The following is a 24,265-nucleotide window of genomic DNA, read 5'->3' on the forward strand; positions in this document are numbered from 1 at the left end:
ACAATCATGTGTGTCATTACATGCATGCTCAGAAGATGTGTGTCAGTGATTTTTCCCTGATTAAGAATAAGTATGAAAGTGTGTTTCTGCTGTGTTTGTACCACGGTCTACATTCACACTGGAACTGAGTGTTTGAACTGCTATTCTCTCACCCCTTATGTGACTCAGATCTTAATAATCAGCGTGATCAGCAGTCCCATTTTTTCAACTCTGTCTGGATCTCATGGATTACGTTTTAAATCTAATGGTGAGAGATAAGAGCTACAGTATATATGACTTACATTACAACACTCACATCTCCAAAGATATTCAGTAAATCCTAGATCATTCACATTGTCACATCTGTCATAATTTCGGTGCTACAGCAGCTTGGCTGAGCCAGTGTTAGCACAGAGGACGACAAGACGAGAATAGAAAGACAGCCAAACAATGGGCCAAGCTCCAGTGGTCTATATGAGATATGGATTACAATTAGAGTCATCCACATACAATCTGATATTAGTAATTGAGAATAAAAGCCTGTAGTATCAATGAAGCTTTTCTATCCATCTCACCGCTGTGGCAGCAGGGTTTGGTCGGCTCTGTTGTACCGGCGTTGCAGTCACCCGACGTCAGCTGCTCTGGCTCCGTCGTGGTTACCCCTCCTGCTTGGGTTGGCAGGAGTTTGACCCCTCCTCGTCCCTCCTCCCTCTCCTCCCTGTCCTTCCCCTCTCCTTCCCTCGCCCGACCAGGCCGCAGCCTCTTGGCGTAGCGGCTGGGGAAGGAGGCCAGACGCCGGGAGCGCCGGACCGAGAAGGAGCCGCCGTCCTCTGCAATCTCATCTGGGCTTTGAGGAGCCTCAGAGGAGGAGTTTCTCCTATCTGGGGAGGAAAAGTCTTTACCAAGCTCCAGTTTCGGGGTGGTTGAGCTTAGGGAGTGGGCTGGGGCTGATTTAGCCAGGGCAGAAGGAGCAGATACTCCTCCTTTGTTGGGACTGTGGGAGTGGGAGTAGGGAGGGCTGTGCAGTCTGTAAGGCTTGCTCACATCGAAAGAGCTGCTCTGCTGCAGGAGCTCGCGGAGAAGGGAGTTGGCCTTCATCTCCCTCCGCCTTGCAAAGGGAAGCCTCCTTGGGGCACTGTTGCCTGCCCCCCCACTAGTCCCAGGAGTAGCCACCAAGACAACTCTGCTGTGAGAGTTTGTGGCAGCCTGCAGGCGGGGGGCTTCGGGTCTGGCCCGAGACCTCTGGAGGTCACGGTCCTTGCGCTCCCAGCCCTGCTGCTTGCGTGTGGGCAGGCAGTAGGTGTGCATGTATGTAATCAGCTCCACAACTGAGTGCAGTTCTTTCTCTGAGCTGAACTGAGGCTTGGCTGGCTCAGCGGGGGCGGCGGCCACAACTGCCACACCCTCCACCTCGCTGCTGGAAGACTCCTCCTCTTCCTCCTCTTCATCCTCCTCCGACTCACTGTCCTCGTCCTCTTCTTCCTCTTCGTCCTCCTCTGTGTCTGGGGCCGCGGCGTCCTCTGAGTCCTGGGCTGTGGTGAGGTGGCGGTGGAGCTCGGTGCACAGGCGGCCCGCCGGACGCACCGCTCTGGGCTTCCTCTCCTGAGGGAGGTCACTCTGAGGGCAGAGGCACACAAACATGAATACCAGTGTCAGACTGTTTGCTCTCTACACGGAAAAAACATTTAGCCAACCATCTGCAAAATGTTTCGATTGTAGTCACATATCAACAGAAATGAGTTTTATTAGAAAAATCTTCAATCGTCAGTTTTTTCTCCTTCCTGGTTTGGGAATGCAACCTCTGATGCTGGTGGTATGACAATAAAGAGCCACTGAACTAAACCAAATTAATGGATAAATAGAGGAGGGCAAACAGAGATATAGACCTGTAGCACTGATCTTGTTAAGCTTGTCTGTGAACTGGAGATTAGACTACAAGAACAGCTGCAGAAGGCTGCAATAATTCAGTCATTGATAAGAGTCTGGGAGTGAAACAACCACCAGCAACTGGCAAATTCGGCCTGTCTGGTAAGTTACTCTACCAGACATCTTGATCAGTACCCAGACATCCAACCACGCTTATGATAATTTGGAGGTTTTTCTGCTCCTGTGGATGACAGACAAAATAAATGTATTCATGTATTGTTTTGGGGTTTTCACAAGATCCAAATTGGTTTAAATAGTTTCCCACATGGATTTTATATCCCTTCAAAGGTAATTATTGACTTTAATTTATTTGACTTTATAGTAAAGATTTTTCCAGTTTCTTAAAATTAAGAGTGCCTTTTAACTGATCCAAATGCAACACTATCTAGGCATCTGTCAACGGACATCGATACAAAATGGCAACCTTAGAAAAAAAGCCCTTAATCCTTGACTCTGGTGAACTGACACAAAAACCTGACATTTACTAGTGATGTTGTAGATCAAACATTTTTCATTTTCTATCAAACTTTACTGTAGCTGTGCTGGAAATATCTCATCACACTGTCTACAGTTGTTCATGGGAACAAGACAAATGAACCACATAACAACAAAAACAGACTCATGAACGCATGGGTGTATCTTCAATTTCCTGCCCTGGATACAGGAACACTGAGCACACAGCAGTAAATTTTGCCTCCGACTTTGTGAGGGATGATTCAGTGTGCAGCTGCAATGAAATGGCTGATTCTATATTACTCACAAAGAGAGAGGAGAGAGAGAGAGAGAGAGAGACTATGATTCACTGTTGCCCTCTTGCCCTGTCAGTCAATACTCCCGCCATCTGCCACAGCAAAGCCACACTACTCTAAAACTAAAGCTCACACACACACACACACACACACACACACACACACACACACACACACACACACACACACACACACACACACACACACACACAGTGAGGTTAGGAGGCAGTATGATAGATACAGGCTTGGCTTATCCCCGCGCCGCATCCTGTGGGTATTTTGTGTCCTCCTTGCTTGAGCCAGAGCAGAAGGCTGTGTGAAGGCTCACTGTGCTTTATGCTTGTACAAGATAAATGACTGGTGTTGTAATCAATGACCACTTGAAGCACAATGCTAGCACCTATCCAATTACTGCTAAGTCATACAGCAGTAGCCATTGTAAATGTCCTGTCTTCCCAAACACCACATCCATCATGGGCAGCAGCTGAAGGTCTCAAAGAGCTTTTCGTCTAAAATGAGATATCTGTCATTTGGAAAATAAAAACTGTTGTTGTACTAGCTGGGCAACTGCTGGCTAGTTTGCCTTTTTCTTCCTGGTCCTGTCAGAAGGACGTTTTAGCCAATACAGGTTCTTGAACGCCATTACTGATGACCATTGATTTTGTACTAAAGCTACTGAGAAACCAGTTTTTATTCTTTAAATTTGACCACAGTTTTTCAGATTTCTTTCTGATTTCTCCTTGTCAGGGTTCAAAAAGCCTGAAATTAAACCTTAATGCAAGAATTCCTCAGACAGCCAGTGTGAGGAAATTACTTTAGGTGGGATTGATGATGGCAGTTTCTTTCAAAGCGACCCAATACCTGTTACAATTCATACGTTTTCGAATCTGCAACCTATAAATTTAGAGCTGGTTAAGTTTAGGCAACTAAAGCTACTCGGTTAAGGTTTAGGAAAGATTGTGGTCATAGCTGACTGTTGGTAGGAAACGGGATACGAACTGTAGGCTCAGGTGTCACAGTCAGAACATCCATCTCAACTACGTCACTCTACGTCCAACTTTGGTTTTGAGAGAGCACAACTAACAACATAGGTCATTTCAAGCTTCAGCAACCTATTACTGTAACTTTTCTAGTGTTGACTGTCTGGACAATGTAGGGATAACTCATAATCAAATGCCAATATCTGTTCTATTTATTGGTCTGACTCTAGCCGGCAGAAAACAAGGGCAGACACCTGCTTGAAGATGACTTCTGTGGTGGCAGTGATGCTGACTGCAAGCCCTGCATGCAACAGTGAATTACTTTTGCCTTAACTCGCCACCTCTGAGGGGAAGTGATTGGGGGGGAAAAATCCAATTTTGTAATCTCGCCAGCCTTCAGAAGACAGAGGGAATGAGGCCTTAACTAGTGAATACAGAGATGTGTGTCTGGGGTTGCAACCGAACGGACTGCTTCAGTTCTGAGAAACACTGAGGAAAGGCTGGGGTTTTATTGCAGGATGAATAAGGGAAGGGAGAGTTTTAAACAATGTTCACATGAACTGTCAACCAGCCAAATCTACCTTTAATCAGCAGGCATTCACAGTAAGTCACTCCTCACCTTGACTAGAGGTCTGACTGGCCGTAGGCTTCTGTTGCTATAGCGATGTCCATGGACTCTATCTTTGTGTGCGTCGATACCCGCGGGCACGTTGGGAGGAGTCAGCAGCAGCTTCTTCAGCTAATGAGGAAGAGGGTGGGAGAAATCAGTTAGGCTGCACTTTGCAAATCAGCATCCATAAATGTTAGTACAGTGGTAGGATATGTGTTTAATATATAAAGACAATCTCATAGTACTAATTTAAAGCAAAAGTCACCAACACGCTTTTCACTGATCATCATCATTGTCCGTCTCATCATCAACCTCCGCCTCATCCTCTCCCCCCTCATCATCATCATCATCATCATCACTGACAACACCAGCAGCCAACATGTCAATGAAAGATGGACAGAATTCAATTCAAGATGGCCACCAAACCAACCCCATGGGCCTTCAGCAACAACATTCTTCTACCTAGATGCCATTCAGATCCTAAAACAGCAGGTTATGTGGGTGGCAACCTGTTTCCACTGCTAGACTACTAAGATTAGTGTTGATGTTACATTTGAGTTATGGCGTACATGTAATAAATACAAGCATAAATATAATATAAATGTGTATATGAAAGGATTGGAGGCTCTTAAAGGTACACCTGTGATAAAATATTACAATTGTTTTACACATTTTATTCAGAATACCAGCTTTAAAGTGAGATGAAAGCGTCCAACATTTGGCTCCTTCAGCCTTTCATTCCAATTTCTAATCTATATTCTGTCAGCTGTTAACGCCCTGCAGATGGATGTTTGTACAAGGTAATAATGTGCAGAAGAGGCCATGAGGTTATGATACTGTACATTTATCACATCCCTAAAGCTGACAGCTACATGGCACATTCACGTTTCCCATTAAAGAGCTGGATTCTGGACTTCTCTCTCAATAATAACACAGAATATGGCCTCTGCTTCTCTTCCTTCATCCCAACAGTCTGCTCATCCCATCCTCTCCATCTCCCTCTCTACCACCTATCCCTATTCCTTTCCTTTACTCCTTGTCCTTTTTCTATGTCCCCCTCTTGCTTGCTATGACCTTCCCATTTCTCATCTTCATCCTTCTATCTCTGACCTTTTGACAACCATCTAAACCTCAACGTACTTTTACATCAACTGTCTACTCTTCCTCCTCTCCATCCACCCCCCTTAATGTTGTCTTTTACCTCTCACTCCTTCCTCCCCATCCCTCCTTCTTCCCATTCTCCTCTTTCCTTCAGATCAAACAGGAAGACACACTTAAGATACAGAGAGGAAACAGAACCAACCCACCCTGGATATACCTTTCAAATGGAAATTAACACAACCGCTCCTCATTCCCCACTATCCTTTCATTCCTTTTCTTTTTTCATCTGTCTATTCATCCATTCATTCCAGTGCCTAGTTTCATGACAGGGCTATCAGCTGATATAAATCAGCTTAGGGAGTAAATCCCCCACTAAGCTGTGCAGCGTTTGCTCCAGGAGAAGAAGATGAGGAAAATACAGATGTGATAGGAATGAGGATTGGAGCAGTAGGATTTACCACTGCATGATTTACAGTAAAGGGCCCGGCACGCAGAGGACAGACCCTCTGGCAGCCATATTGGAGGTCCTCATTCACGTGGGAAACAGTGACCGTGGTCACCTGATTGTGTCTGTAGACAAATCCATCCCTGCTGGGAATGAATACAATAATTGGATTTAACTGAATTGAATATAATTTGGCCATTGCAATAAAAGGAGGGAGGGAAAAGGTTAGTTCTAAATGATAAGTTAAATCTGAGTTGCAGAGGCGGAGAAGTTACAGTCTACTGTGTGTCCTCGTAAGTACAAGTTCCCTTTGTTTTCATAGGTGCCTGACAGTTCATCCAACACTCGAGTGTGTAGGAACTACCGGGTGAATCATCTGACAGGAAACTCTCTTGTGTGTACTGATGCAATACGGATGCAAATTGTATCCTATGGCCTCTGTTCTATCTAGTAGGGTGCATTTCAACATTAAACATTCAATCACCAGGCTTTAATTTCTGATGTGTGTGTTGTTTATAGTGAGTGGACACTAGCTAGTAGGAACTAAGTTATCAGCATGTTAGCCTGCTGGCTAGTTATACAGATGACCATTTTACATTGAATGAAATAAAAGCACTACGTGTTCAGATTATCATTTTTGAAACCATTTTACCTCATCAGAATATTCACTTTCAATTAACTTGTAAAATGACTGACTTGACATAAAACTACAAAACACATGTTTCCTGTTAATGTTTATCTAGCTCCTTGTTATATATTTAGACACTAGCTTTGACATTTATCATTATTCATCATCCACTGGACCTCACTGATGGCGCCTTAACATCTATCAAGCCTGCTGACCCAGCTGTAGTTCAACTTTATATGGGGAACTATATATCTGGGAAAGGCTCTTAATACCACTTTATGGGCTTTTTAGGTTGGCATAGGAAAGCAATGTGAAACATTATAGAGAGAAAGGTCATTATAGATCAAACTGATGAGGCTTAAACCATAAAAAATGTTTCTCTGAAGCAAATACAACAGATAATTGTTTATAACGCTGGTTGTTTGCCATAAAGCTACCGATCATTATCTAGGGGTTATAGTTAACCCACGTTTTAACACTATCACTGTATATCACTGTAATGTTATGAGTACAGCATTACCACCCAACAGAGCTGGCTGTAACCACAGAATACTATCTGGGTCAGATGACTGACAGGACCAATGCCTGCATCACTAATGGGGCCACCACGGCTCTTTGTGGGCGAGCCAACTTGGCTCAGAGTGTGTGATGATGCTCCTCTGAGAGTCCCATTGAGGAAAGTGAAGAGGAGACTGAAGGTTTGTGTCTATGTGAAACATTGAAAACCTTCCGGCAGCATTCGGGCCCCTCAAATACTCTACTCTGCTCTACTCTACTCTGGACGCCTTCCAGAGCTCCACTGGCAGCATCAATGGAGGCCTTGTTCTGTGGTGGGACACACACACACACACACACACACACACACACACACACACACACACACACACACACACACACACACACACACACACACACACACACACACACACACACACACAAAAAAAAAAAGGGGGGATTTAGCAATCACACATAGAGTGACATCACGGGACATGATAATAAGTGCAAATGAAGAGGACACACGTGCAAACAAACACACATGATGCCTGCTTACAAAAAGGTAGCAGCACATGAACACACCCAAATTAAGGTGCACCTCAAACAAACTGTACATGTAAGCAGGAACAGACAGAAGAAAACCATGTGTCTTCACTTTCAGAAATGTTTCAGGTTTAAATGTTGTTCTCTTTGACAACATAGCTGGCTCATAAAAATATTCTAAAACCATCTGAAATACCTTTAAAAATACCACTTAGATATACAATCACTTTTCCACTTAGTTCAGAAATAGTTCATATTTGGAAATACAACGCTGTTGAATGGTTTAGCTCATAGCTCTCATAAATTATATTTCAGATGTCTGTAATTATGGCCCATCAAAATACACTTGCAATGTGACCATTCTCAATGGCAATCCAGCCTGCAATTATAATTTAATGTAATAAAAACAATAATTCAAGATACAGATGGATGACAAATTAGAGGAAAACCCTGAATAAAGGGCTAGAGGATGTAATACACATGCTTCTATACAGGCCTTACTGAATGGTATGAAAGCTATGTGATCCTTGTATACATCCTCATATCTTTTGGCCTTTACAGTTACTGGCTCTCAACCCAACTGAACACCTTTGGGAGACTTTGAAGCAGCATGTTAGACAGCACTTTCCATCGTCATCAAAACACTAAATTAGGGAATATCTTTTTGGAAGACTGACGTTCATCCTCTAGTAGATTTCAAAGAGATGGAGAATATGACAAGGAGCACCGAACACACACATTTTCAGTTGTCTGATTTAAATCCCGCAATTGATTGATAGTTGATGTATCTGTGACAAGTAAGACTAAAGTTATTTTTCCATTACGTTGTATAGGCCACCAAATGTTCTTTTATATACATCTACACATCAATATGAGTCTATAAATATGGTAATTACATTGCATACAAATCAATAGACAAGAATATAATTGGATTTAATTAGAGTTATGACTAGTTAATGTTTAATTAAATGTTTGATGGCTCATAAATAAATTGTGGATATCTTTTAATGTGAATCCAATCAAGCTGATAAAAATTCAAACAGACTGTTGAGTGTGTATTGCCCTTGAGAACACACACACACACACACACACACACACACACACACACTGCAGTATCACTTATCACCAGTAGAGGGCAGCACTACATTCCGGCCTGAACACATGAGTGACAGCAGTCATGTGACAGTAAACTACTCAACTGATGGAAATAGGGCAGGGAGGACACACGCACACACATCTGGCAGCTTCAGTCGAGTAAACAGCATAATGTTATTACACCAGGCTTTTCTGTGTGAGTGGATGTGAATGTCAGGTTGCTATTTTTGCCACTGATAGTTTACACAATGGAAACAGAGCGAGGATGCAGGATAATATGATTTATATACAGTAAAGTGAAATATTCTGCTTCCTGTCAGGGGTGCTGGAGTCGGTTGTGGAACTAGGCTGCTAGAGCCTCAGAGTTTGAGACACTGCATTTCTGACAAGTGAATCATTCTAAAGAAATCCTTCAGACATATGAGTCATGATGTAACTTTTACAAATTAGTCAGTTTATAGGAATGAAGCTGAATTATTTTTGTTTTGATGGATTTTCTTCTTGGGCAAAATACCAGAGTAGAAAACACTAATAACCAGGCAGAAGGAGAAAAACACTGGGTGATGGAGGAGCTCGGATATAAATATAGGTAGGCCTACTTGTACTGTAGCAATGTAAACAGCTATTTAAACTGTGAAAGGTTTGCTATTACTACAGTTAAGTGGCTATTGCAGGTGACCAGTAGTGGTGGTAGTGGTGTTGTTGTTAGGAGACAGTGAAGATGGAGTGTTCGCTCTATCTACAATCAAGAAATCTGAAATGCCAAAAATAGCAATAATTTGTCAATCACTGTGCCACAAACAGAACTCTACTACTGAATGTAAGACAAAGTGTAGGCTGTCAAGGCAACATTCCCTCATCCAAATTCTCTAATTAAAATTCTGAAAATGATATTCCTGCATCAGCTGTGGGACTACTTTTATGTAGATTCTAAATGGAACAAAATATTTCCTGCGTTTTTTGAAAAAACAAAAACACCCAGCACTGTTCACCAGTGTTCCTCACATGTAACTGATATTAGGCATCTCTTAACTTCAGACACAGACAACTCTGAATCCCCCAAAGCCATAGAAGGCTTAACTTGTCTTGCCAGTCACAAACTTGCTGCCTGAAGGCGATACCAAGATAATACCCAAGGGAAATTAGTACAAAAGTTGCAGTGGCAAGAACAGAGATAGAAGTAGAGGTAGAAACCGTAGTAGCAGCCTAGCATCAGCAGTAGTAGTAGTAGTAGTAGTAGTATGTGGTTGTGTGACAGAAAAAGGAACCTGTGTGTATGTGAGGAAACTTTAGGAAAAGTGTGTTATCTTGCCAGCTGTCAGAGGAATGAAGCAACCACCAGTTGACTGAGTGTTGTGTGTCTGGGGATAGCAAAGACTTTTCCAGCTCTACTGTTACAGTCTTCGAGGAAAAACAAGCTGGAATGGCATGTGCTGCTGCTGCAGGATAAATAATGAGTGGTTACTGCAGCGATAGAATGCAGAGCACAAACACGTAAGCTGAGGACATGTTAATAGTTGAAATGTTTAGGTTTAAGGTTGCGTAACGTAGCCTTTTAGATAAATCAGAAACCTCTCTTTGAGGAAAAAACTGCATTGAGCTGGAAACTAAATTTGTGCCTCTAAGGTTTAAAGCAAATTCAACAATCTGTCCCTAAACGTCACATCATCACTCCCCAATTTGCTCTGTGTCAATCTACTTTGTGTTCTTTTCCAGTCTCTTCCACTTAAGCCTTTTAATGATGTTTAAAGGAACTGATATTTCTCCTATTGATGACATGTGATATGAAGTTGTGATATATGATATAAAGTTGTGTTGTTTGCACCCTTAGTCATTGTAGTCATATCATAAAGTTCCCAGACCAAGACACCAAACTGACAGATGATGTAAGCTTGATGGAGGACACTGCAGTTAATCAGGTTTGTCTCAGTTTATATCAGTAACTACCCAACAGAGCCTACCACTTCTCATTTGACCTTCACTGTCTTTTCTTAGATGGAAATGGAAACTGAGAAAACTGGCAGGCGTAACTGATTAACTAGCCTATACTCATTCTTATTTTGACAGAAGTTGACTGATAACCAAGGAGTCTTCAAGGTGAAACAAGGGCAGGGCAGTCATGCGTGGGGCGACAGTGTTTTGCAACACAACAGCGGAGACGATGGCATCTGGTGGCTTGACCTCACAGTATCACTGACTTGTTGTTTTGGACTAAACAATACCTCCATGGCATTTAACAGCAACAAAACCCGTTCTGTCTCGCTGTGTCCTGTTTGTGTTACTATGCCAGCATAGTATTAGCCTCACACTAATGGTTATTGCTGTGAGGCTTGGCATTTTTTGGGCTTTCTTGACTGCCAAACTATCCTTATTCCTGTACTGAACCATCTAAGGTCATTACAGTCATCATCATTTCCACCAATTTGGAAGGAATGTCCCTTCCTCTGGTCATTTGTTTCTTGGATGCCAGATCCTGTAATGCTACCAGTAGTAGTATAGTCTTAAATAAATATAAAAGGTCAAATATGATCCTAGCTCCTTAAAGTCCGTAATAGTCAACCTCAGAGTGGCACTAAATGAAAGTCACAGCCTACTTTGCAAGACTGCATAGTTCATGAGATAAGATAAAGATGCTGCTAGCATCAGTTATATCAGAACTGAAGAGTATTTCTGAAGGTTGTTTTCTCAAGTGGCTTACTGGTTCGTTGATCTGATAGGTTACAGTTGGCCCGTTGTAGTAATAGTCACAGTAGTCAGGTATGTAGTATATAGTTTTAGGGATGCTCGATATTGGCTTTTCTGCCGGTAAATTCTAAGCCAATTGTTAGTTTGGTTAAGGAAATATTTAAGGTGCATTGCACTTATTTTGTGTTAATATTAAAATCATTTAGCTTTAAATTGTTTACTTGTTAGCCACGGTTAGCAACCAACCAGTCTAGGGTGTAGTTGTTGTTGTTATACGTCATCTAGCGTGCGCCAGTAAACGTCCCATGCTGCGTTCATGCGGGCTCGGAAATGCTGAAGCCTACAGAACAAACATCGGTTATAAAAACCCGATACCGATAACTCCCGATATTACATTTTTTAGTGAATATCGTCCCTACTTTTTTTCCTTTTCACTACTTGTAATTCATCAATCATCAGACAGTTTTCTGCAAGCTTTAAGAGGTGGCCCTGTTGAGTCCTTAAAGGAAGTAATCCTTTAACCTAAAGTGTTGCTTCATATCCAACCTTTCATTATAGAGCTTAACAAACCTCCTCTGACTTCACTGACAGTCTTGTTTTATAGTACGACTCGGTGTGTAGATGCAAGTGGGAGGCAGTGCAGCTCAGTGAATATTTACGCTGTAGGTATTCAGCCATCCGCCATGACTCATGGTCGCCAAACAATAGCATCTTTGTAGGCTGCTGCTAAATCAGAGTGCACAACGAAACTCTGTAAGCAGACCCCATTTGCTGTGAAATTTAAGTCAAATTAAGGGAGCGGGTGGATTCATCTTGACAAGTGCAATAAGGCTGCATTACAGCGGTAATCATAAGTCGTTTATTGCAGTGAAATAGCTTCCTGCTTCAATTAAGCTCCAGGCCGAGAGCAGGCCTGCATTCCTCTGACAGCAGAGTGAACCGGGGGGGGAAAGTAGGGCACAATGCTCCCTGTAAAGAGATACAGCAATTTGTTGTTCCTGTATGATGAGATGGAGGTTTAATGTTTTTTGGGGTGATGCGGTTCAGGTGCGGACAGGGGCTGATAACGGGGAGGGGCGCATAGTGAAGAGAGAAAAACAAGGTTTTTTCCTAGAAGTCGGGTTCAGGGAATGATGGTGGGGCCTAGGGAGAGAGAGGCATCCAGCAGCACTGTGTGAAAAGAGAGACGGGGGAGGAATGGGGTTGAAAACAAGCAAACACATAAACTGGAGCACGTGCTAAAAGACCACACACAAAAGTCTTTTAACTACTTTTATCCCTGAACCTAAACTTTATCCATCTAGTCTATCTATCTTTTCATTTCGGCCATCTTTTCTATTTTTATGTATTCACTAAAGTAATTGCTGAGAGCTGTGAACATGAGAACATCACCACAACATTGCTATTGTCATTCTATTTGTTTGATTTTAACTTTAAAAATAAATAGTTTAAAATGTTATACAGTACTGACTTAACTGAAAGCTTATTATAATTCTATTCGTTGCCCAATCCACATTTAATTCCTCTACAAACTCCTTGATGAAGTATCTGCAACATGTCCTAATCCTTAATCTTGCTTTTTACTTTGTCCATTTTGACACGTGGTCCGTAGAAATACAGAAATATACACACACACACACACACACACACACACACACACACAGACACACAGACACACACAGACACACAGACACACAGACACACACACACACACACACACACACACACACACAGAGGACGGCACTGGATGAAAGGACACTGTGTGCCTGAGCGCCCCTCTGTTTTCCTGGAGTTAAAGGCAGACATTGAACCTTGCGGGCCAACAAGGGGAACATCAAGGTTAGCAAACGCGACACAGATTAAGATACTGGGGAGAAAGAGAGAGTAGAGCATGGGAAAGGAGAGTCACAGTGTGGCGGGTGTGAGACAAGGGAGAGGATGGTGTTTGAAGCACGTATGAAAGGCTCCACTTCAACAGGCGGCGTGTTTTGGGCTGCAAGAGACTTTTTCGTTGACAAAAAAGAAACATAAGAGTGTTTGAGATGAAGATAAAAGTTCTTAAACGGGGGTTAATGTTCAGATATGAGTTGCAAAAGTGAGGTCAGGGACCCTCAGGGCGGATGGAAATGAGTGTTCTGATCCGAGGTCCCTCCATTTAATGTTCTCTCAATTACACTGTTCAACAGCGAAGGTAAAAGAAAGAAACTGTTGCGTCTACAGGAAGTATAAAGGCGTTCTTACGAGAGATGGGTCCTCCGTCTCGGCCCCCAGGGACTGGCTGAAGTCCTCGACTGTGAGAGTAAGGCTGTCTTCTTCTTCCTCTTCCTGGTCAGGCTCCTCTCCCAGGGCGGGGAAGACGGAGAGCCCGCCCACCTCGGCATCCACCATGCCATCCAAACTGTCGGTCAGAGCGGCGAGCAGAGCCGCATTCTCCTCTTCTATCTGTAGGGAGTCGAACACAGTGAGAACATGGATGAGAATACAGTGGGATTATAGAGTTTAAAGAGAAAAACACGTCACAACAAGCTCTGTTAAGTAACTGTTGCTGAGAGATTGAAAGTTCATTCTTGGCCTTTGCTAACTGACTTTGCTAACTTGCTCATTTTTAAGCAAAAAAAAAAAAAAAAGCACATTTTAACACTTCTACTACTAAATCAGAAATACCCAGTTTTTTTTTTTTTTTATTTGTATTTGCCATATAGCGAGAACCAAGGTTTGTATTAGATACAGACAAGCTATTGTAATGGATAAAGATTTCAAAAATGCACAATTTAAATTTCCTACACAATGCGTAACCCCTAATCTACAGAAATTACAGGCCGCCACATTTGATCGTTTAGCCCTGAGTCATTGAGATGGTTAGAAAATAACCATCCATAAAGTAGTATATTAGTGTTCATACCATAATGTACATACACTATGTATACTGCATTTACACCTAAAAATGATTATCCTCAGCAGACAGAAAAAGTCCTTTGGAAGCTGTGTCATTGCTGAATCACTCCTTTAATTCCCCTCTCCTCTATCGTCTACCTCATTCACTCTAATCAGCTGTTATCTAAAGTCCTTTCTTTCTTCTTTTCTGTCTCATTTATTAACGCGGTCAGGGATGATGTAACTCTGACCTTTGGCCTTAATGGAAAGAACAATACACAGGTTTGCAGAAGGTTTGCTGAAACAGGACTTTCATTAAAAATAGTCAACCAGTTGTCTCTGTCTACCTCTCATATAATGTTGTAATCCAGTTTGACTCTCCACTGTTTGGGTTTGGTTTCCCATGATGCTGTACAGGATTTTTCAGAATTTTCAGGCATGAAAATGGTCAAATTTAAAGATAATCAGCAGAAAATATTGTTTATCAGTAATTTTAGTCCAAAATGTGTTCTTTTCCCATCTTTCCATCCCTCCTGTTGCATCCACACAGGGGTTGTTTACTGTCTCGGAGCTGCCATCTTGCTGAGAGCAGAGTCTGGTGGAGAGGTGATAGCATGGCTAGCCTACGGGAAGCCACCAAGCTCCATTCATCTGTCTCTCCCTTTTATCATCCAGCTCTATCTGTTCCCGGCTGCCAAACTATTTATTATTAAATTTATTCTCTGTCTCTCAGGCTTGCTGCCTCTCTCTCTCTTTGCCGGGCGCTGCGGTTTAGAATTTGAAATTATCTACAGGATGTCAGAAACATAGATATCATAAGTAAGCATAATCAAAGCTAACTAGTTTACTCACTTTTCCACATAGTGTGTAGCACCCGAAAGCATGGGTTTGAATCTAACAATCTATCTTTCATACTACAAAGTTCTTTCTAATTTGCATTTGTGTCTCGATCTGTCTCAGTGGATATATCATAATCAGAAAGGTTTTATCTGCGTTACTAGTATGTTTGGAAACTCAAAAGCACTCACGGATATTACCTGACTATATTAATTAGATTAGACGGATATTAATTAGATTTCCTGGAAAATAATTGGATTCCAGTGAGTGGGAACAAAACAGAGACTGCAACAGAGAGCCAAAGAAAGTTACACAAATGACATATAGAAGTCAGCATAACGTATAATCATTTACTTGACAATAAAGACTAATATGCACTATTATTATTATTAAAGTAATAACAAATAATTACCTAACCTTTGTCACTCTATCCATTTCTCTCTCTACACTCACCAAGGTTAAATGAAGCCCTACCACACACAAACACGATCAATTCCGCCCAACATGGGATTAAATTCCGATACACTACTGTAAATAAGTGGCGTATTGATGGACAGCAGAGAGACAGAGACACCGGGGGCTTCATCCGTCCGCTTATCACTCTATTCATTACTGTGTGTTTATAACCGAACGCCGTCCGACCGTCTTCTCATCTGCTCTGCTGTATTAGTCTGATCAATACAGTATTGGCTAAAATATAATATGCCGGGGCAGGGGTTGGGGTTGGGGTGGTGGGTGGCAGCAGCGCTATGGAAAGCTCTATGCATGTGATACAGGGGGTGGTATGAAAAGCTAAAACTATATATTCGATCTATAAAATATGACTTTAATTAGTTATGATGAGAGTGAGTAAAATGAACAGAAAGTTCAAGATGATGATAAGCTGGAAAATAAGAAGAGAAAGCAGTTAGAAAGGTATATTATATGGGTGAGAGACACCAAGGAAGCAAATCATATAAAGTAAAATGGAAAAAGATAAATGGAGTGAAAAGACGATAACAGATAAGTAAAATAGTATATGAGAAAGGAAAATGGGGAAACAAACAGAAGTTTCCATGTCTTCTCTCTTGTTCTTTCTCAAAGATGTTCTCGTCAGTACCAATATCTCTTACTGTTAATGCATTACTTGGACTCTATCCTAAGATGCCAACTGTGTCATAAAGTTTTGTGTCGACAGCAGGAAGAGACAGTCACTCAGGCGTCCGCTAATGGGGATCGAAATAAGAATAAAACCCTAAAGACACAAAGACTCAGAGAGTACAGACAGAGACAGTCTCTGTTTACTTCACCTGAATTCCCATCATGTCTTGCCTGTCTTCATTTAACCAATACTCTGCGATGCATCGCGGCATCAGAGCAATTTCCACCAGCAGAGTTGCATTACATAGCCGATGATCTGGACCTAAATGCTACTTTATCCCTTTGTTGCCGTCTTTTTATTCTCAAGATGCACTCAATTTAGCCTCTGTAATAGGACCACAAGACATCGCTGGGGCTGGAAACCTATAGACAATCAATGATCCAAGGTTGGCTTTCATATAGAGAAAAACAAGAAGGGTATTCCCTGAATTCATCCAGCAAGGGCACCTGATACTGGAGCCTCAGGGCTCTCATTGGTCCTGTAGAAGCAGCAGGCTGATCCCAACTGATGGACTGCTTCCACCATCACATTACGCACAGCGTAACGGGGAATTACTTAGTTGGTAGCAGCCTCTGAGACATGCTGCATGTCTAAATTTCAGAGTTTAAATGTTCCAAACTTTCCAAACAGGCTGTTTGAGCCAACTCGTAGGATTGATGAGGCCAAGATTCATTAAAGGTCTGGGCAGTTGGGAGTGTGCTATACGAGTAGTAACCAAAATAACATTTCATTTACATTGTAATATAACAGCCCTGGTCACAAAAATTAACTTTCCTTTTGGTCATACCATAGATTTCTTTTCTTTGTTGGCAAGGATATTCAATACAAGAGGCAAAAGATAAAAATTATGATACAACAGATTCAGGCTAATCATCCACTGGTTTCTAGTTAGACTGCTCAAAAAGGCCTGACCATAGTTTTTTTTTAAATGAGGAGTTCTGCTGCATGAATCTGGCCTTGCACCTTATGCTTTGCTCATTTCACAAAAAATATTCTGCAGTGACTGTGGTGGTAAAATGGTAAAATGGGGAATTTGCCCTCACATGTTAGTGAAACTCTTCATAGGGCAGTTACTTCCCCCGAACACCGAACAAAGGGCAAACGTTCTGACCTCACATCTACCCTGCATCTCTTGCCAAATCTGTTTAGGATCCAATGGACAAACACTTCCAAGAAGCAGACAAGATTTCTGTGATTTCTATTATTAAGAACTAAAAAGTTTACACAATGCCAGCCACCCCCATCTCATCCATTAAACTTAACCCAAGCTGAAGAACAGAAATCCCTAGGCACCCCTGTGGGGCAGTGCTGTATTACTGACTAACACTGCACAACATGAAGTCCACAAATTATTTTCAAGCATGTGTCCTCGAGACATTAAGCAATGGGTTCAGCCATTAACGGTGCCACATATTATTGCTGAATCACTAATGTTGTGTTTAGGGGTCCAGCAGGATGTTTTTCAAAATGAAATCGGATTTTAGGAACTTTAAAGTACGGCTTCAGGGGGCCAACTTTGTGGATTAGCTTTAAACCTGAAGCAATCTGGAATTGAATGTGTTGATGAAGGGAATTCCTTTCTTGTGCAAGGGCTTGTTTGTGCCTTTTGAATGTTGCATGGATTTCTTAGAGAACCAGAAGCTTGTACACCAAATTTCAATCAATCCACTGATGAATCTTATTAACATCATTCTGTTCATTTTAACACATTTAAGCAATAACATTTGTCATAAAAGCATGACTACCATCAATTAAGAAATTAGAAGAAATGTATTTTAGAGAAAACGCATATTTCTGATGCCTTTTGATGGCAGCCCTCAGCCATGTAGAAGAACGTGTCCATGGCTGACTTGAGAGAATCATCAGTTGTACAGTATATCTGAACTGTGTTTTGGTGATGAAGCCTCACCTCAAAGAGCTCATCTGCTGTACTGTAGTGGATGGAGGCCGGTGACACGTCCGCCGAATGATCGTTGCACCACTGTAGCTCGCTGAGACAGTTGACGCTATCGAAGTCACTGGTGTCCAGCTGGGAGAGGTCGATGTCCGGGAAGTCAGTGTCCAAACGATCCGAACACACCTCCTCCTCCCCATACTGAAGACGGAAAAAGAGATGGAGAGAGAGGGAAAGGTCACGTTAGTCAAACATCGAGATTAAAGCAAAGAATTCCCAGGCGGTTTGTCTTTTTTGAGATGCTACAAAAGTGCAGGAGTCACTTTGTAAAACATGAACCCAAAAAACTGGAGGTGCTGATCACAGCTGGAAAGATGCTTGGTGAGAAATGAACAAGTTCGCATGCGTCACTTGTGTCTGCTGCTTGGCTCTCTTGTGCGATCACAAAGGAAATGATGTTTTCTCTGTAACCACTGCTCTCTGAAACACAAGCTACCAAACATGGGAAATAATTATGCTCCCTCTATGAGAATGCCAGAGTTGGTGTTTTCTGTGAAGTTCAACGCTCAGCGCAGCACTGCCATTGTTAGAATTAGGGGTTCAGTTCCCATTGGGCTATCCTTTCTAAAATATGTATGCAGTTGAAGTACTGTGAGGCACTTTGGATAAAAGCCTCCGTAGCCTGGCATATACTGTATATTATTACACTGTTCACTGTCGGAGTCACAAGGAGCTCTCATCAACAGCCCCTCATCTCTCAACAGCTACTCATTATAGATAATGAGACTTTCATGTTAGAGGAGGTTCGACACTGAAACCAACAGAGGCATCGGCCCCAGCACAATGCAGGATTAGTCCGAAAATATATCACATACACCAGCAGCACTTATCTGGAAGCGTCTTCGAGCATTTATCCTGCACATCTCCCTGTAGTTCACAACAACATGCAACCGTGACCCAAGAGGTCTTCAGGTGATTAGTTCCCCTTGGCCGGTGGAGCGTGTGTTAATCCGTGGCCACCTCGGTCACGGTGGCACATGGTTGATCAATCTTTGTTTTTATATGCTGTCAGGGAAGTCTCAAGAATTACATGTACATAAAATATAAACAATCCAATGATGATTATTTCAGGCCACTCTAAATATTATGGAGAATGTATTTCAGTGGAAATGCATTGCTTTATGATCATGAGAAAAGTTTTAATTCATTTTACAAATTATTTTTTAATGCTTTTGTTTGATGGACCCCTATAAACCTCATTTAGGACTTTAGAACCCCCTTTGTGAAACTAAAATCTCTTTGAAAACACTTCAACGTCATGAAGGACCCGGCCAGCCCTTCATTCCTCCTTATCCATGAAACATCCTCAAGATCCTCTGGAACCCTGTTGAAAACATATAGACTCTACTAGAACCATCTAAAAACCTATGAATGATGCCTGAATGCCCAGAAGAACACTAAAGTAAGCAACAACAAAAAAAGAAACCCCCTAAAGACTTTCCCAAAGCCTCATTTAACTGCCCCCTGAACTTCGACAACCACCTTTCTCAAAACGCTCTTAACACATGGAAACCTCTTAAAAACCCCTGGACGATGGTCAAGAACTCTTCAGACACTCTAAAGAAACCCTGAAACCCCACAAGAGCCCCACTTTGTGCTCCACTAAAATAACGTTCCAGTCAGAAGTTAGCAGCCACGTGGCCTGCAGTCACAGCACATGGCTGAGACTCAGAAACACTGAGCCACGTCACAGAAGAGAACAGAAAAAAGGAGAAGAGCAGGAAGTGTGTGTACGTGACTCAGTGTGAGGGGAAGTTACTGTGGTCTCTTGGGGGGAGGAGGAACATTTTGAGGAAGGAGGAAAGGATAGTATGAGACGCAGTAGAAAAGGAGGGAACATGTGGGGAAAGAAAGCAGTCAGACTGGATTTTTTTCTTTTACAAGCATTGTGTACTTGCTGAATGTGTGTGTGTGTGTGTGCGCGTGTGTGCGTGTGTGTGTGTGTGTGTGTGTGTGTGTGCGTGTGTGCATGAGCTAGGCAACGGATCAGTGTCCTATTGTATGTGTGATGAGGAAGCATGGCGTGTTACCGGTCTTTCTGTATCTCATTCACTTATGTGCCCCCCCCCACACACACACACACACACACACACACACACACACACACACACACACATTTGTTTTCCCATTCATCTCACTGGGAGAGCAGACAGGGTCGACCAGTTACACCAATCCTGTTTCAAACTGAATCCAACGGATGTTTTTCATTTACTATCAGGTTTCCTCAGTGGTAATCTCATCTGCAGCTGACCGACTAAACTGCACATTGCCTCTATGGTTCTTTCTGTTGGTATTTATTGTCACAAGGTTTTCACCTGAAAGTATATAACATTATGATATAACATTAAGTGAGTCACTAAATGTATTTAACAATGCTTTGACATGTTGAAGGTGAACCAAAGGCGTCCTTAAAACTACCACAAACCTTTAGTTGGACTAGACTTTTTCTAAAAACAACCTTAAAAATGAGATTAATAACACTATTCAGAACAATACATGTACAGTATTTTAGAAGGTTACAACTGAACATAGTTACAGTACCGTCAGTGACGTCTGCAAATACGCTAAAATTAGTCTTAGCCTAGCGAGCTAATGATACTGTAGCTTACTGACGCTAACTGTAGCAAAAGTTTAGCATTTCATGATTAAAAAAGTAAACTGAGACAGTAGACTGAACGCAGCATGGTCTACTTTCATCAGCGGATAATGAATATGCATATGTTGATATAAAAGCGTATGCTGACACACTGACAGTCCTCCTCTCTTCCCTCCTCCTCTATAAACTAACAGTGTACACATGGACGATGAATTTACAATATAATAATTCATTATCTCTGCCTCTACACAGCAGTGCATGATCCTCTGTCACTCGCCCTGCCGTTCTCCTCTCATTATGTAGTGCTCCTGCCACCCTGTGTTTTCATTTCAATGTATTGTGAATGCTCTCCAATTAGCACTTACTTTTTTCTTTGATTAAAAAAAAAAAAAAATTTTCTTTTCATTCCAATGTATTTTAAATGTACTGATAATAATAATTACTTATTACCTAGCTAAAAGATATTATTATTTTTTTTTGTATTTTCTACAATAAGCCTACTTAATTACCAGTTATGTCTGCAGAGCTTGTTTCCACTAACATCCTCTGCTCTTCACACTCCGGTGTGCACATCTAAACACGCACGCGCACATGCACGCGCACACACACACACACGTTCCACTTCATCCCAAAAACCAGCTTCAGTTAGGAAATACTCTATATCATCATGTTGTATTAATGATGACTGCTCGTAGTGCTTTAATTTATGGCCTCATACCACTCATAGTACAAATGTTCCCACTGTGCCTCACTGTGTGTGTGTGTGTGTGTGTGTGTGTGTGTGTGTGTGTGTGTGTGTGTGTGTGTGTGTGTGCGTGCGTGTGTGTGTGTTTATTCGGTCTGTGTGAGGACTGTTTATTTGGGTCAAGGAATGGATAACATGAGCTGATATCATTCATGGTTTCATAAATTACAGAGCAGACATGATCAAAGAGCCAATCAGCAAAGTGGAGAGAAAAAGAGAGGACGGAGCGATGGAAGGAGAGGAGTGTAATGAGGGGGAAGAGAGAAGGATAAAGGGAGAAAAGAAGGAAAACAGCAGGAGGAGAAGGAGCTGCGCGGACTGAAGTAAGGAGGGAGGAACGGAAAGAAAAAGGGTAAATGCAGGAAGGACGAGGAAGGGGATGGAAAAGACTGTGAAACGGAGGAGGAAAAGAGATGTGGGTCAGAAGAGAGAGATGAGAGAGCGATAGAGGAGGAGCAATGGGGAGAAGGAGGGGCGAGGGCAGTCGTGACTTGATAGAGAAGCAGCAGAAGAAGAAGAAGGGAAGATGAGAGGGGAGAGGATGCCCTCTATAAGACCCTCCCACTGCATCCTCTCCCTCCAGCTGCTGATGCAGGTGTGTTCACCTTGTGTGTGTGTGTGTGTGTGTGTGTGTGTGTGTGTGTGTGTGTGTGTGTGTGTGTTTTTAGCATGCAGCTCACATCCCCCTCACGTGCGGCTGACTCGTCCCCCTCCACCACTCCTTTGCTCAGCACATCCCTCCTTTCCTCTCATTCTCCTCTTCTCCCCTCACTTGTCCTTTCCTTCCTTCCTTCACTTTCCCTCCTTGACTCCTCTCCTCTTCCTTCAGCATCCTTTCCTCATCTTTATTTCCTCTCAACCTCTTCTCTCTTGCTTTCTTCTTTCCCATTTTCTTGATCTACTGTCTCCTCTGCATCCTTCCTATCCTCTTCTCATCTTCTCCTCCTTCCTCTGCTCTCTAGCGTCACCTTTTTTCCTCTTCTTGTCTTTCCCCTTTGCTGCCCTTCATTTCTCCTTTCATTCCCTTTTAGCTATTCCCCTTCCTTTTCCTCTCTGTTTGCCCTCTTCCTGTTTCTCTCCTCTCTCATCCTCTGTTTCTCCCTTTTCCTCATCTCTCCTCTCCTCACCATTCCTTCTCCCTCTTCTTTCATCTTCTGTCGCGCTCTCTTCTCCTCTATCCCCTCTTCCTCTCTCCCTCCTCCTCATAAACTCAGAGGACAGGCTGATTGATTTCTTTGTTTCCACTCAGCCTCTCTCTCTCTCTCTCTCTCTCTCTCTCTCTCCTCAGTCATCCCCCGCTCTCTCCCCCCTTCTCTCCATTGCAGCCGTCAATCAATAAAAACATCCTTGGGCATGACACACATATTCCCAAACTCATACGCACAAATAACACGTGTGCACATGTTGCATGTTCATACAGTGGAGAACGAGCAGGTTATATGACGCTCTGCTGGTGTGTCCTGCTCTCTCTCCCACACTCAAAACACGCACCAATGTTAACACACACACACACACACACACACACACACACACACACACACACTACCGAGCACATAAACAACACATACGTTGCGCTCGTCTGAACATCCTCTCTGCAGCAGAAGGCGATAGGCGGGCGGTGAATGTGGCTGCGGCGCGCTCCCAACGCCGCGCTCACTGTGAATAATGATGAAGCCCCCTGACAGCTACACAACATGACTCAGACGCCAAGAGGAGGAAGCAGGCAACCAAGCAGCTCGGCGAGGAGCGACACTTTCACTTATTTCCTTTTTCTAGCACTTGTGTCTGATTGCTGTACATCACGTTGCATTTATTGCCTGAGTGCAGTGACCTCTGACCTCAAACATGCCTACTTTTGGTCGCTCATGAGGCTGGTGAGCTCCAGAACTGACTGGAAATCTTGGATTCTTGCGTTCGCAGCACTTGAAAACATATCAAAAGAACCAAATCGCTGAGAGAACACAGCGAACCCTCAGAGCTACCTTTCACGCCTGCATGGGGTTTTTGCTTAGTCGAGTATTCTTTACAACTTAACTTTGGCTGAATACTGGTCAGATCTTCCAAAGGAGGTGCCGCAATTCAGTGCAACTTAACAACAAAACAACACAATGGAGAGCTTATAATTAGCAGTGTCTTAAATGAACTGTGAGGACGGTTTGAGCTTTTTCTGATCTGCTGCTATCTCAACCTTTAAGATCTGCCAACTAAAACAACATGTTATAGTTTCAGAATGGATCACAGGTCAAAGATTTGTTTATTATGTTTAGTTATTGTAGTCATTGTCTAATACTTATATTACAAGTATTAGGCCAGTGCGTTAAAAGGACTTGAACTTTGTGTGAAAACACACTTTTAATACAATACTCATGTGTGGGTCACTGTTTCATTTATTTTTCATTGTTTTCTTATAGTTTGATTTTACCAGGTCAAAGCTTCAGACATGGTACATGTTTTGACAAGTTGTGTCCTCATTTTTGTGACTTGAGTGTAATGCAAGTTAAGTCAAGTCAATCTACTTTAAGTTAAATAAGCTATCATGTGTCATAGAGTAAATCTATAAGTCTATGTCTCTCACACAACTGAAAAAAAAAATGCTTGTCAGGGAATCATAAATGAAAACTGTCATTTTTCTGTTGAGGTTTCTTTGTACAGGAGAAAAAGCTGATAAAGCTTTATAGTTCATCTCCTCCTTCAGAGGAATACCGCCCTGCCGCACTGGGTCAAACACAGTTCATCACCCGATTAGCCCAGTAAGGCAGGGAAACAGCCTATACCACAGGACTGAGTCTGTATCTACATTTGTATGGTTGAATCTATAGAAAAATTTTTAGTTTAGCTTTAGAGTTTAAAAGAAGCTCACTCTGACTCCCTGAACATCCCAC

The 24,265-nt window shown here is 42.4% G+C and overlaps 1 protein-coding gene across 1 annotated transcript in view; it reads right to left on the reverse strand.

The window, feature by feature from the left end:
* The window catches only part of ppargc1b (peroxisome proliferator-activated receptor gamma, coactivator 1 beta), a 92,944-nt gene that overhangs the window by 12,982 nt on the left and 55,697 nt on the right, over positions 1 to 24,265 (reverse strand). Inside the window, exons 2-5 of the mRNA XM_051419847.1 lie at positions 17,998 to 18,183; positions 13,478 to 13,678; positions 4,254 to 4,373; positions 555 to 1,596 (exon numbers count right to left, since the gene is read on the reverse strand). Coding sequence (XP_051275807.1) covers positions 555 to 1,596; positions 4,254 to 4,373; positions 13,478 to 13,678; positions 17,998 to 18,183 — 1,549 coding nt within the window. The remainder of the gene's footprint in view (positions 1 to 554; positions 1,597 to 4,253; positions 4,374 to 13,477; positions 13,679 to 17,997; positions 18,184 to 24,265) is intronic.

The sequence above is a fragment of the Dicentrarchus labrax genome, unplaced genomic scaffold (assembly GCF_905237075.1).
Source record: "Dicentrarchus labrax unplaced genomic scaffold, dlabrax2021, whole genome shotgun sequence".
NCBI lineage: Eukaryota > Metazoa > Chordata > Actinopteri > Moronidae > Dicentrarchus > Dicentrarchus labrax.